This window comes from Typopeltis vanoorti, chromosome 4, assembly GCF_054136105.1.
Source record: "Typopeltis vanoorti isolate ZY-2024b chromosome 4, IOZ_Tvanoo_1.0, whole genome shotgun sequence".
Lineage (NCBI taxonomy): Eukaryota > Metazoa > Arthropoda > Arachnida > Uropygi > Thelyphonidae > Typopeltis > Typopeltis vanoorti.
Genome location: NC_143552.1, coordinates 15580837 through 15594620, shown reverse-complemented (window position 1 = coordinate 15594620; position 13784 = coordinate 15580837). Strand labels below are relative to the sequence as shown.

The 13784-nt window shown below is 37.8% G+C and overlaps 1 protein-coding gene across 3 annotated transcripts in view; it reads right to left on the bottom strand.

Annotated features, from left to right (window-relative positions):
* The window catches only part of Nelf-A (Negative elongation factor A), a 165316-nt gene that overhangs the window by 86374 nt on the left and 65158 nt on the right, over nucleotides 1-13784 (bottom strand). For all 3 annotated transcript variants that reach the window (XM_090391011.1, XM_090391013.1, XM_090391014.1), the window contains exon 5: nucleotides 11147-11289. In XM_090391011.1, the coding sequence (XP_090247137.1) occupies nucleotides 11147-11289 (143 nt within the window). The remainder of the gene's footprint in view (nucleotides 1-11146; nucleotides 11290-13784) is intronic.

The window sequence follows — 13784 nt, the reverse complement described above, 5'->3', positions numbered from 1 at the left end:
AAGTTGACTTTTTCTCTATTAGAGGCCTTTCTATTAATACAGAGAAGTCCTTGTTTAGCTCTTGTCCCCCTCTGGTCGTGACAAGAAGCTTAAGGTCGAGACTGTAGAGTTTTCCCTGCACGGGAGGCTGCTGCATGCTTTGACCATCCCGGAAGAGTGGAGATACATCGGTATCATGTTCACCCCAAAGGGCAGGTCTTCTATCCCTTCTGCCCCCTAGAAGCTGGGATCGTTTCTTTGAAGAAAGCTCCTCTCAAGCCCCAGCAAAGACTGTTTCTCCTTTCCCACTATCTCCTACCTCGCTTTTACCACAAGTTGGTGCTTGGTAGGACATATATTTTGGTACTATACCGAATGGACAGGGCTATCTGTTCAGCTGTGAGATCATGGCTCCGACTGCCGCCTGACACCCCTACTGCATATTTCCACGCGAGGGTGAAGGACGGCGGGCTCGGGGGTTCCATCACTTAGATGGCTGATCCCATGCCTGCAGCTGTCAAGAATTGCGAAGTTAGAACTATCTTCTTTCCCTTTCTGCAGAGAGGCTTTCTATAGCCCATTAATACAAGAAGACTTTAGGCAGGCTAAAAGCTGGTCCATCATCAAGGTACCTTTAATTGAGTCAGCACCCGCAAAACACAAGAGATGGGCATCTCTGCTGCACTGTTCTGTAGATGGTGCTCCTTTAAAAGAGTCATTTCTGGTGCCTCCCCAGCATGACTGGGTAAGGGATGGCACCAGACTCCTCCCTGGGTTCGAGTATACTGACCTTATCAGGACGAAGATCAATGCCCCACCCAATTGAGCCCACACAGCTCGATGGGGTAGTGACAATGCAAACTGTAATGCTGGCTGCCCACTACAGTGAGACATTATCTGATATAGCCCAGTGTTGCTTCTGCACCAATGGGGTCCAGGTGGAAGCATGACGCCGTGGTCTCTATTCTGAACAACCGCTTTAAGAACAAAAGTTGGGAGACCGCAGTGGAACTACATTAGAGAACCTTTGCGGGTTTGCATAAGCCAGACTTAGTGATTAAAAGAAATGATGATGTTTGGGTAGTTGATGCCGAGGTGGTGGGAACAGGGCACCCACTAGCCCATAGCCATAATAATAAGGTAAACTATTATAAGTATAACCAAGATCTAGTTAGTAAGATACGGGAGGAGCATGGGGTAACTCCGAGGTTTACCAGCACCAACATCTCTTTACATGGTGTACTGAGCGTAGATAGCTACAAGGACTTAAAACAGCTTGGGCTTATGCAGAAGGATATAAAAGTTCTTTTCTTGAGGGCACTACAGGGCACACTGGTGGCATGGCATTGCCACCAGAGAATGACTACAATGATAACTAGAACAGGCATAGGGTAAAACACTTGTAAAGGCTTAGGACTATATCAAGTCTGGATGTGATGTAAGGGTAGTACTGTCCATAACCAGTAAGGGTCAAAGCTGTATAACTGAGAGGAGACCTCCACATAGCCTTTAAAGGAATGCGGAGAACCGACCAGGGCTTCTGACCTAATGTCCAATCCTCACCTTCTCGTGGTGCACCCTGTTGGGTATCTACTTTGATACTGAACGAACGAGGATGGGCTGGCAATTTGGGATTTAGCCGACCAAATTGTATTCTTATTGGTTAAACCAAAATAAAAAAATGATGGTACAACATGACAAAATTTCATGCCGGCTGGGGCGTCGCCCGGTTAAACAAGGCCCCCGTTGTTTTCGCCAGGGAACCAGGGCGAACAGCGAAAAGTCAGCTACTGGAACAAATCTGAAAACAAACCCCAACTCAACATCACCAGAGTTAAAGATCGGTACTATCAACGTAAGAAGCCTGAATGGCAAAGAAATGGAGCTAGCTGAGGAATTAGATAAGTACCAGATCGACATAATAGGGGTGACTGAAACAAAAAAGACCAAAACTGGTGAGATCTTTCTGAGCAATAAATACAAAATGTTATATTCAGGCAATAACAATCAAGGAAAAGAAGGAGTAGCCATAGTATTCAACACAAAATATGAGGCTAATCTTCTTGAATGGCAGTCAGTCTCAAGTAGAGTAATGTGGGCAAATATGAGAATGGGGAACTGGACAATGAGACTTATTTGTGCCTATGGTCCCACAGAAGGTTCTACTAAGGTAGAAGTGGAGGAATTTTTTGAGGCTTTAGAAAAAGCAACTGACACAATGAAAAAGGAAAAGTTGGTCCTTGTTGGGGATCTAAATAGTAGAGTAGGAAATGATTGTGAGACATACAAAAATATTTTGGGAAAATTTGGAGAAAAGAGCAAAGCTAATAATAATGGCAAATATCTGTTGGATTTCTGCTCAGGACATGGACTGGTTATTACTAACACCATGTTCCAACATAAAAATGTGCACAAATTCACATGGAGAGAAGAGGCTAGGAATAAGAAAAGTCTCATTGACTATGTTATTGTTGATAGTGATGTTTTCTCCCTGGTGCAGGACACCAGAGTGTACAGAGGATTTGAAATTGGAAGTGATCACTATTTAGTCTTGAGCAGGATAAAATTGAATTTCATATTGGAAAGAAAAACATGTAAGAAAGTTTTAAAGCGAATAAAAGTTGAGCAGCTCTCAGATGCAAACTGTAGACTAAAATACAGAAATATTATTGAAAAGAAAATGAAAGAGTTTGAGAACAGGAATCAAACCTTGGAGATTCAGTGGCAAACTCTGAAGGAAACATTGATTGATTCTGCCAGAGAGGCATGTGGTGAGGTTGTGTGCAAAGATAAAAAAATCAGAACTCCCTGGTGGACACAGGAAGTTAAAGAGGCAGTGAAGGAAAAGAAGAAAGCATATCAAAAGTTCCTGGCAAATAAGTCAGCTTTTACTCTTACAGAATACAGAGACAAATGTAAGAAAGGTAAACAGTGTGTAAAACTAGCTAAACAAAAGTCATGGGAGGACTTTGGCAAGAATATAGAAAATAAATATCAAGAAGGTGGCAAAATATTCTGGAGGTTGTTGAAGAAGCTTAGGAATGGAGGAAAGAGTGCTGTAAAAGGAATTAGAGATGATAAAGGTGAAATGAAAACAGGAGAAAAAGATATCCTTGAAGTATGGAGTAATTACTTTGAAAAACTGCTAAATGAAACAAGCAGTGATGACAGCACAGTGATAAAAAACACTGACCAGGCATGCAGTCAGGAATACATATCCATACTTGAAGTAGAAAGAGCCATCAAAGGCTTGAAATGTGGAAAGGCAGCTGGAGTAGATGATATTCGACCAGAAATGCTGAAGTATGGTGGTATAAGAGTCTTACAGTGGCTGCACTGCATAGTTCAGAAAGCCTGGACAGAGGGACGAATTCCCGATGATTGGAGTAGAGCTCTCATAGTACCCATGTATAAAAAGGGAAATAAAACTGAATGTGAGAATTACAGAGGTATTTCCCTACTGAGTGTTCCTGGCAAGATCTATGCAAGTATACTTGAGAAACGGTTGAGAAGAATTGTGGAAGAAAAGCTTGGTGAAGAACAAGCTGGATTCAGGCCAAATAGAGGCTGTCAGGATCAGATCTTCACTTTACGACAAATAGTCGAGAAAGCATGGGAATATAACAAAGATCTGTATTTAAGTTTTGTCGATTTGGAAAAGGCATATGACAAGGTGCCAAGAGAGAAGCTATTCAATACGCTGCAGTTATATGGTGTCAATGGGGCATTATATCAAGCAATACTTAGTCTTTATTTGAGTTGTGATTCAGCAGTTAGAATTGAAGGAAGTACAGGAAGATGGTTTAATGTTAAATCTGGTGTGAGACAAGGATGTACATTATCCCCTCTGTTATTCATTATCTATATGGATCACATTATGAAGGAATGTGGTATTAAACCTGATATCAAAATCGGAGATGTTAATGTCAGCTCTTTGCTTTATGCGGATGATGTTATACTTCTAAATAAATCCGCTACAAGTCTGCAAGATTCTCTGACTAAATTGAATAGCTGTTGTAATAGATATGGTATGAAGGTCAGCAATAAAAAGACAAAGACAATGAAAATAGGCAGAATCATTGAAAATGTCAACTGTGTTGTGAATGGAGAACCTGTGGAACAAGTAAAACATTTCAGCTACTTAGGCACAATTTTTACTGAAGATGGTAAACTAAATATAGAAATAGACAACAGAATCAGCAAAGCTGGTATCGTGGGAAGTCAATTGAATAAATTCATATGGAATAAGAAAGAAATTAGTCGGAACACTAAATTAGCTGTATATAAGACTGTGTTCAAACCAATTTTAACTTATGGATCTGAGAGCTGGGTCAGAAGTAAAACACTTGACCAAAGACTAGAGACCGCAGATATGAGAGTCCTGAGAAAGATTAGAGGCGTGAACAGATGGCATCAATGGCAATATCATATTAAAAATGAGGATATTAGGAAAGAACTTGACATTGTCAGCATCCAGGAATGCGTTAGCAGAGCTAATCTCAGATGGTATGGTCACTTAAATAGAATGGGAGAGGAAAGATTAGCAAAACAAGTGTTCTCTGCCAGGTTGGCAGGAAAACGACCCAGAGGAAGACCAAGATATAGGTGGATTGATACGGTACAAAGTGCCTTAGACGATAGAAATATAAGATCTGATAATGTTGGAGTCTTGACAAGTAACAGAAGGATTTGGAGGAAAATTGTAGATAGGAAGTTAGTAATGATGTAAGTTTTTCATGTAGTACTGTCATATCCCGTACACCCCTTGAGGGTACATGGCAGGAATTTGATGATGATGATGATGATGATAAAAAAAAAAAAATAAAAATAAAAAAAAAGTGGTGTACCAAAAGGATCAGTGCTTGGTCCACTTATTCGATCAGTACATTAATGATATTGGGAAGGATTTGACAAGTGACATACAGCTATTTGCTGATGATGCAAAGAGAGATAGGGTAATCAGGAATGCTGCTGTTATGCAGTACTTGCAGAATGATTTGAATAGGCTGGAACTGTGGAGGAAATGGATGCCAGTAAATGTAAATTCATTCACTTCAGCATGATTAGATATCCAATATTGTATTATATTGGTGGGATTATGCTAGAAGAAACTGATCAGGCTAGGGATCTTGGAGTGTTAGTAGATAGGAAGCTGAAGTTCAAGTAAAGGTTGCAAATACAACACAAAAGATAATCGCAATGCTGAAACAAACATTCACATGTAAAGATAAGGATGTCAATCCGCCTCTTTACATGGCATTGATAAGACTTCACTTGGACTCAGGTGTGCAGGTCTGGTCTCCTGTTTCGGTTGTGATTCATGAAGATAAATTGAGGATTTGCAAACAGGAGAAAGAGGGGTGATATGATCGAGACTTGCAAACTTCTGAAAGGTTCATACATGATTTCAATTAATGGAGGGTGGGAAAAGGACAAGAGGGCATCCTTGTAAGCTAAGAATGAATGCCACTAAGAAAGGGGCGAGTGCTAGATTTTTCTCTCATAGGGTGGTGCGTGATTGGAATAGATTGCCATTGGATGTTGTGAGTGCAAGCAGCGTGAATGAATTCAAGAATAAGTATGCTAGCTGGTGTGTGTAGTATGTGGCCTCCCTGGAGGTCTCTCTGAATAATAATAAATCTTACCCGAAACACTTAGTTGAGAAATTCCTCTGTAATTCTCATATTCAGCTTTCCATAGATGGAAACTATCAGAGCACTACTCCAATTATCTGCAATTTGACCTAATCAGGCCCTCTAAACATGCAATGTAGCCACTGCAAAACGTTTATCCCTCCATATTTGAGCATTTCTTGTTGAATATCATCTATTCCAGCTGCCATTACAGATTTCAAGTTTTTCTACCTGAAGTATTGATATGTACTCCTGTTTGCATTCCTCTTGAAAATTTTCGACTACTGTTCTCTCACTGTTTGTTTTGTTTAATAGTATTTCAAAGTAATTAATTGAGACAGGGGTGCTTAAGGGTCAAAGCTGTATAACTGAGAGGAGACCTCCACATAGCCTTTAAAGGAATGCGGAGAACCGAACAGGGCTTCTGACCTAATGTCCAATCCTCACCTTCTTGTGGTACACCCTGTTGGGTATCTACCTGGATACTGAACGAACAAGGATGGGCTGGCGATTTGGGATTTAACCGAACAAATTGTATTCTTATTGGCTTAAACCAATATAGAAAATGATGGTACAACAAGACAAAATTTCATGCCAGCTGGGGCGTCGCCCGGTTAAACAAGGCCCCTGTTGTTTTCGCCAGGGAACCAGGACGAACAGCGAAAAGTCAGCTACTGGAACAAATCTGAAAGCACACCCCAACTCAACATCACCAGAGTTAAAGATCGGTACTGAATGGCAAAAAAATGGAGCTAGCTGAAGATAAGTACCAGATCGACATAATAGGGGTGACTAAAACAAAAAAGACAAAAACTGGCGAGATCTTTCTGAGCAAAAAATACAAAATGTTATATTCAGGAAATGACAATCAAGGAAAAGAAGGAGTAGCCATAGTATTCAACACAAAATACGAGGCTAATCTTCTTGAATGGCAGGCGGTCTCAAGTAGAGTGATGTGGGCAAATATCAGAATGGGGAATTGGACAATGAGATTTCTTTGTGCCCAAGGTCCCACAGAAGGTTCTACTAAGGTAGAAGTGGAGGAATTTTTTGATGCTTTAGAAAAAGCAACTGACACAATGAAAAAGGAAAAGTTGGTCCTTGTTGGGGATCTAAATAGCAGAGTAGGAAATGATTGTCAGACATACAAAAATATTTTGGGAAAATTTGGAGAAAAGAGCAAAGCTAATAATAATGGCAAATACCTGTTGGATTTCTGTTAGTAATAACCAGTCCTCAGAACATGGACTGGTTATTACTAACACCATGTTCCAACATAAAAATGTGCACAAATTCACATTTGCGCACATTTTTATGACCTCCAAATGTGCACATTTGGAGAGAAGATGCAAGGAATAAGAAAAGTCTCATTGACTATGTTATTGTTGATAGTGATGTTTTCTCCCTGGTGCAGGATACTAGTGTACAGAGGATTTGAAATTGGAAGCGATCACTATTTAGTCTAGAGCAGGATAAAATTGAATTTCATATTGAAAAGAATAACAAATAAGAAAGTTTTAAAGCAAATAAATTGAGCAGCTCTCAGATGTGAACTGTAGACTAAAATACACAAAGATTACTGAAGAAAAAATGAAAGAGTTTGAGAACAGGAACCAAACCTTGGAGATTCAGTGGCAAGCCTTAAAGAAATCCCTGATTGATTCAGCCAGAGAGGCATGTGGTGAGGTTGTCTGCAAGGATAGAAAAATCAGAATTCCATGGTGGACACAGGAAGTTAACGATGCGATGAAAGAAAAGAAGAAAGCATATGAAAAGTTCCTCTCAAATAAGTCAGCTTTTGCTCTTAGAGAATATAGAGACAAATGTAAGAAAGCGAAACACTGTGTAAAACCAGCTAAACAAAAGTCATGGGAGGACTTTGGCAAGACCATAGGAAACAAATATCAAGAAGGTGGCAAAATATTCTGGAGGAAAGAGTGCTGTAAAAGGAGTTAGAGATGATAAAGGTGAAATGAAAACGGGAGAAAAAGATATCCTTGAAGTATGGAGTATTACTTCAAAAAAATTGCTAAATGAAACAAACAGTGATGACAGCACAGTGATAAAAAACACTGGCCAGACATGCAGTCAGGAATACATATCCATATTTGAAGTAGGAAAAGCCATCAAAGGTTGAAATATGGAAAGGCAGCAGGAGTAGATGATATTCGACCAAAAATGCTGAAGTATGGTGGTATAAAAGTCTTACAGTGGCTGCACTGCATAGTTCAGAAAGCCTGGACAGAGGGACGAATTCCCGATGATTGGAGTAGAGCTCTAATAGTACCCATATATAAAAAGGGAAATAAAACTGAATGTGAGAATTACATAGGTATTTCCCTACTGAGTGTTCCTGGCAAGATCTATGCAAATATACTTGAGAAACGGTTGAGAAGAATTGTGGAAGAAAAGCTTGGTGAAGAACAAGCTAGATTTAGGCCAAATAGAGGTTGTCAGGATCAGATCTTCACTTTACGACAAATAGTTGAGAAAGCATGGGAATATAACAAAGATCTGTATTTATGTTTTGTCGATCTGGAAAAGGCATATGACAAGGTGCCAAGAGAGAAGCTATTCTATATGCTACAGTTATATATGGTGTCAATGGGGCATTACATCAAGCAATACTTAGTCTTTATTTGAGTTGTAAGTCAGCAGTTAGAATTGAAGGAAGTACAGGAAGATGGTTTAATGTTAAATCTGGTGTGAGACAAGGAAGTACATTATCCTCTCTGTTATTCATTATCTATATGGATCACATTATGAATGAAAGTAGTATTAAACATGATATCAGAATTGGAGATGTTAATGTCAGCTCTTTGCTTTATGCAGACGATGTTATACTTCTAAATAAATCCGCTACAAATTTGTAAGATTCCCTGACTAAATTGAATAACTGTTGTAATAGATATGATACGAAGGTCAGCATTAAAAAGATAAAGACAATGAAAATAGGTAATGAAATGAAAATAGACAAAGACAATGAAAATATTGTTGAAAATGTCAACTGTGTTGTCAACGGGGAACCTGTGGAACAAGTAAAATTTCAGTAACTTAGGCACGATTTTTACTGAAGATGGTAAATTAAATATGGAAATAGACACCAGAATCAACAAAGCTGGTATGATAGACAGTCAACTGAATAAATTCATATGGAATAAGAGAGAAATCAGTCGGAACACTAAATTATACAAGTATACAAGACAGTATTCAAACCAGTTTTAACTTATGGATCTGAGAGCTGGGTCAGAAGTAAAACATTTGACCAAAGACTAGAGACCGCAGATATGAGAGTCCTGAGAAAGATCAGAGTCGTGAACAGATGGCATCAATGGCAATATCATATTAAAAACGAGGATATTAGAAAAGAACTTGATATTGTCAGCATCCAGGAATGCATTAGCAGAGCTAAGCTCAGGTGGTATGGTCACTTAAACAGAATGGGTGAGGAAAGATTAGCAAAACAAGTGTTCTCTGCCAGGTTGGCAGGAAAACGACCCAGAGTAAGACCAAGATATAGGTGGATTGATATGGTACAAAGTGCCTTAGATGATAGAAATATAAGATCTGATAATGTTGGAGTCTTGACAAGTAACAGACTGATTTGGAGGAAAATTGTAGATAGGAAGTTAGTAATGATGTAAATTTTTCATGTAGTACTATCATATCCTGTACAACCCTTGAGGGTACATGTCAGGAATTTGATGATGATGATTAATTGAGATCTAGGATAGCATTATCTTCAGTTTTCATATGACTTTTATCATCTTTGATTCCTATTAACAGTACTCATTCCTGCATTTCTAAGCTTTTTCAATAGGTTTCAGAATATTTTGCTACCTTCCTGATATTTATCATCCATATTCTTATTGAAGCCTACCCATGAATTTTGTTTAGCTACTGTTACACAGAGCTCTAACGTTTCTTACATTGTTCTCTGTATTCCTTTAGGATATCGGATTTACTAGGAACTTTTGTTATGCTTTCTTTTTTTTTCAGGACTACTGCTTATTTAATATCTTGTATCTGCCATGTCAATTCCAATTTCAAATTCTGTGTACACACTTGTATCCTGAACCAGTATGAAGATATCACTATGAACAATAACATAGTCAATGAGGCTTTTCTTATTTCTTGCATCTTTGGAACATGGTGTTAGTAATGAAAATCCAGCAGATACTTACTATTATTATTAGCTTTACCCTTTTCTCTAAATTTTACCCAAACATTCCTATATGCCTGATGGGATTCATTTCCTACTGTGCTGTTTAGATCTCCACCAAGGACCGCTTTTCCATTTTCTTTATATCAGCTGCATGTTGTAATGACTCAAAAAATTCTCTGCTTCTTTCTCCTGAGAAAGAAGTGGAGAATTCTATGGATCATGCAGAGATAAGTTTCATTGTACATTTCTCCATTTCGAAGTTTTCCCAATAACTCTACTAGAAACTGCCTTCCAATCAAGAAGTTTACCTTCTCGTTTGGTGTCGAAGGCTTTCACTACTCCTTCTTTTTCTTGATTGCCATTGTCGGACTATAAGATCTTATACTTATTATTTAGTAAGATCTACCTATTTTATCTTCTTTATATCAGTAAAGACATGTTCATGCAATAGCTTTCCAATTCTTTTGAAGGTGTCAATTTCCTTTCCATTATTACTCCTGATATTAATGGTTTCTATCTTCACTTCTTCTTAGATCCTGAGTTGTAGTTTTTTCCAGTGGCTGTCATTCCACTGTTCATCTTGGTTCACTGATAAAAATTGCAGTTTTTGTTTAACCAGGTGGTGTTCCAGCCAACACGAAATCTTACCATGTTGTACCATTATATGATTTGTGGTTTAAGCTAATACAGAGTACAATTTGGTCTGCTAAGTCTCAAATTGCAGCCCATCCTCATTCATTTAGTACCCAACAGATACCTACTAATGAGGCACACCAACTAATGTGAAGTTGAGGATTCGACATTAGGTTAGAAACCCCAGTCAGTTCTGTGCATTCTTTAAAGCTAATGTGGAAGTCTGCTGTCAGTTATTTGGCTTTGACCCTAAGTGATCCTGCCACTTCATCTAGGTACAAAAATAGCAGAAAAACATACAGTAATGAGTTAAGGACTAATAATTTTCTTTGCGCTTTCCCTAATGCAAGTTTTTGGATCATTTTAATTTATCTTGTCACTTTGGAAAAAGTGAAAAGATGGAAAAAAAAAAGAAGCCTTATTTCCCTGTAGAATGTTTATTCAACTTTAGAAATCATCTCCAAAGTTAAATGGATAAGGGATACCATACTTTATAAAGTGTCAATGGTGATATGACTATGATAATGGCAAAACTAAGACTGCAAGCCTGGGTCAAACTGGGCATCACTCTATTTAACTCAGTCTACATTTTTCTTGTTGAGTGTTAATATTAATCCATATGAACATGAAAAACACAAGTTAAACTTACAAAGTTAGAAGTGTAACTTCTAACTTTGCACCTGCACACATATACATATACACACATATATAAACCAGATATTTGTAAAGCACTAACTTTAATTCCACCATCTTTTCTTCCAGCTGGTGGTCGTGCCAAAGGTCTATTTTGCTGAGGTGCTGAAGTGAATCTACTTAAACTACTGGGAGGTGATTTAAATCCACCTGGTAATAATCTGCTAGGAATTCCTTTCAGTGGAGCTGAAAAATCGAAAAATCAATATCTTGTTTGTTAATATTCAAAACATTTATACATTTAAAATAGTTATATCATCTATAAATGATTAACCAGGTTTGGCTTAGAGGCAGCATTTTTTCTTTTTTTAATGAATAAAGGTCTACGAGTCAAACCTGGTTAAATCATATATACATATCAAATTCTCTTTTAAAAAAAAAAAAGGTTTTTAACTTTTCAGCTTGGCTTCAACAGTAGTTTTTGAATATCATCTCAGAATTTCATGTTAAATTGAGCTAACTACTTTATAAAAATGCTGAAAAATGTGAATTATCAAAACATTTCCTAAAACAGTGCCTAAGTAGTGTAGTGACTCAAGTATGCCACAAATTTTGCAGTTCAGCAGAACTGCAATGTAAATTCACTCAAAGATAAAATTGACCTCCTGGAATCACTCTACTCCACGAACTCTTGCATAGACAATCAAGAGAAATCAAATCCTACCATACCAGAATGCAAGCACCGTATGCCTTCTATAGTTTTTCAATAAAAATACATAAGAAAACTACTAAATAACTTGGATACTAAAAAGTCTTTGGGTCCTAATGGCATCTCTGCAATTGTTCTCAAACATTGTGCTCCAAAGCTAACACCCATCCTGCATCAGCTCTATAATTTATTATACATATCTGGTACTTATCCCAATACATGGAAGCAATCTCATATTCATCCTATTCCAAAAAAAGGACAAAAGAGATATCAAACTACTGACCAATTGCCATCACCCCTGTTTTCCGCGAAATAATGCAGAAAGTCATCAATAACCAACTCTTCCACTACTCAGAGATCCACCACTATGGATTCTGCCATTCAAGATCTACAGCTGACTTTGTAGCTTATATCACCAACACTGGACATGTAAGGTTCAGAGAAACTTGTGCTATCACCCTTGATATTTCCAAAACTTTTGACCATGTGTGGCATCGAGGACTGCAAAGCAAATTGCTATCCTTTGGTCTTCCTGCTACCCTCTATAACTGGGTCATTTTAGATGGCTTCCTCACTTCGAGATTCACCCAAATCTGGAGGGCTTCAAGGGTCTGACTTATCACTTACTCTCTTTCTCCTGTATACAGGTTTACAGAAGTACTCCTTTCCCCCCTCAGATATTGCTTTTGCATGATGCACAATGTATTTCAGCATATGTATCACTGAATAGTGCTCCACAAGGCCTTTAACAGGGATACTTTAATTTTGATTACCCTGTACAATAATTATTATTCTTTTTTAAATCAGGACGTTTAACCTTTTCACTGCTAAGCTTAAGTTATCACAAGCAGTTTAAAATGGTGTCCTTATTGAAATTGAGTATTCTTGAGTTCATTTTTTATATTAAAAAAATCCATTGAAAGAAATTTTATGTGTTTGAATTTTGCAGGTATATAGTGACATCTTTTATGAATAGAGCTAATGTATTGCAAGCGCTTTTCTATTTACATCTGCTAACTGAAAATTTCTATATTGGTGCACATAGAATAGAGGATGGTTGGTTGCCTGTAGATCACAATGAAAAGTATATGAAATCATCAGGAAAGCAAGTCAGTCAGACCAATCAGCTCAAAATGAAGTCTCCAATGTATAATAAAATAGAATAAGAATATGGGAGAAGCTGGCAGACATGTGAGTAGTTCTGAATGTGGTAGAGAAAGCTTTTCTGTATAGGGTCTAAGTTCTCAGACCCTATACAAAGTAAAAATAGAGCAAATTTTCAGCTGACTGCATAACATAAATTTTTTAAAACTTCCATACATAGAATGGCTCAATTTTGAAAGGATGATGGAGGTAATACAGAATATTCAGTATAATACAAAAATACTGAGCAAGATTTTTAATCCTATCCTATCCTATTCACCCATCCCTTAAGACAGGTTGCGTCCTCTCCTCTAATGAGGGGGCTTATGACAAATTAATGCAGCAGGCTCATCACTCCTTTGCTGCATCCCCTTAAGGGCAAGTATTCTTGACTGTAGATCCATGTATGTTCACGGGACAGGTTTGGCTGTTCTGACGGATGAAAAACCCAAGCTTCCGGGTGGGGGGAACCCTCTACCTATGTATGAGACCAGCTAATTCACCTTTAGTTGAAAGAGACCAGATAAGGTCCCTCACATCATGGACGGGAATCGAACCAAGGTCTTTCTGACCAAAGAGCAGCGGTCTATACTGACTGAGCTACGGAGGCTCATAGATTTTCAATGAAACCTATTTATACGTGATGCAATTTTTGATCAGCTTGATTTTAAATCAAATAGCCTAAAGTTCTGCATGTTATTCTTTAATTTAAATTATAAAAGAAAATAAGTAAGCAAGGAGAGTTTGGGTGAATTCTGATTTCTCAGTGAAAAATTCTAATTTTTTTAGTGTAAAGGTTAATCATTAATTTCATTGATGTGAGACCAATATACACTGCTTGGAAAGAAATTAACAGACATAGAGATTTTTATTTAATAAGGTCAAAGCA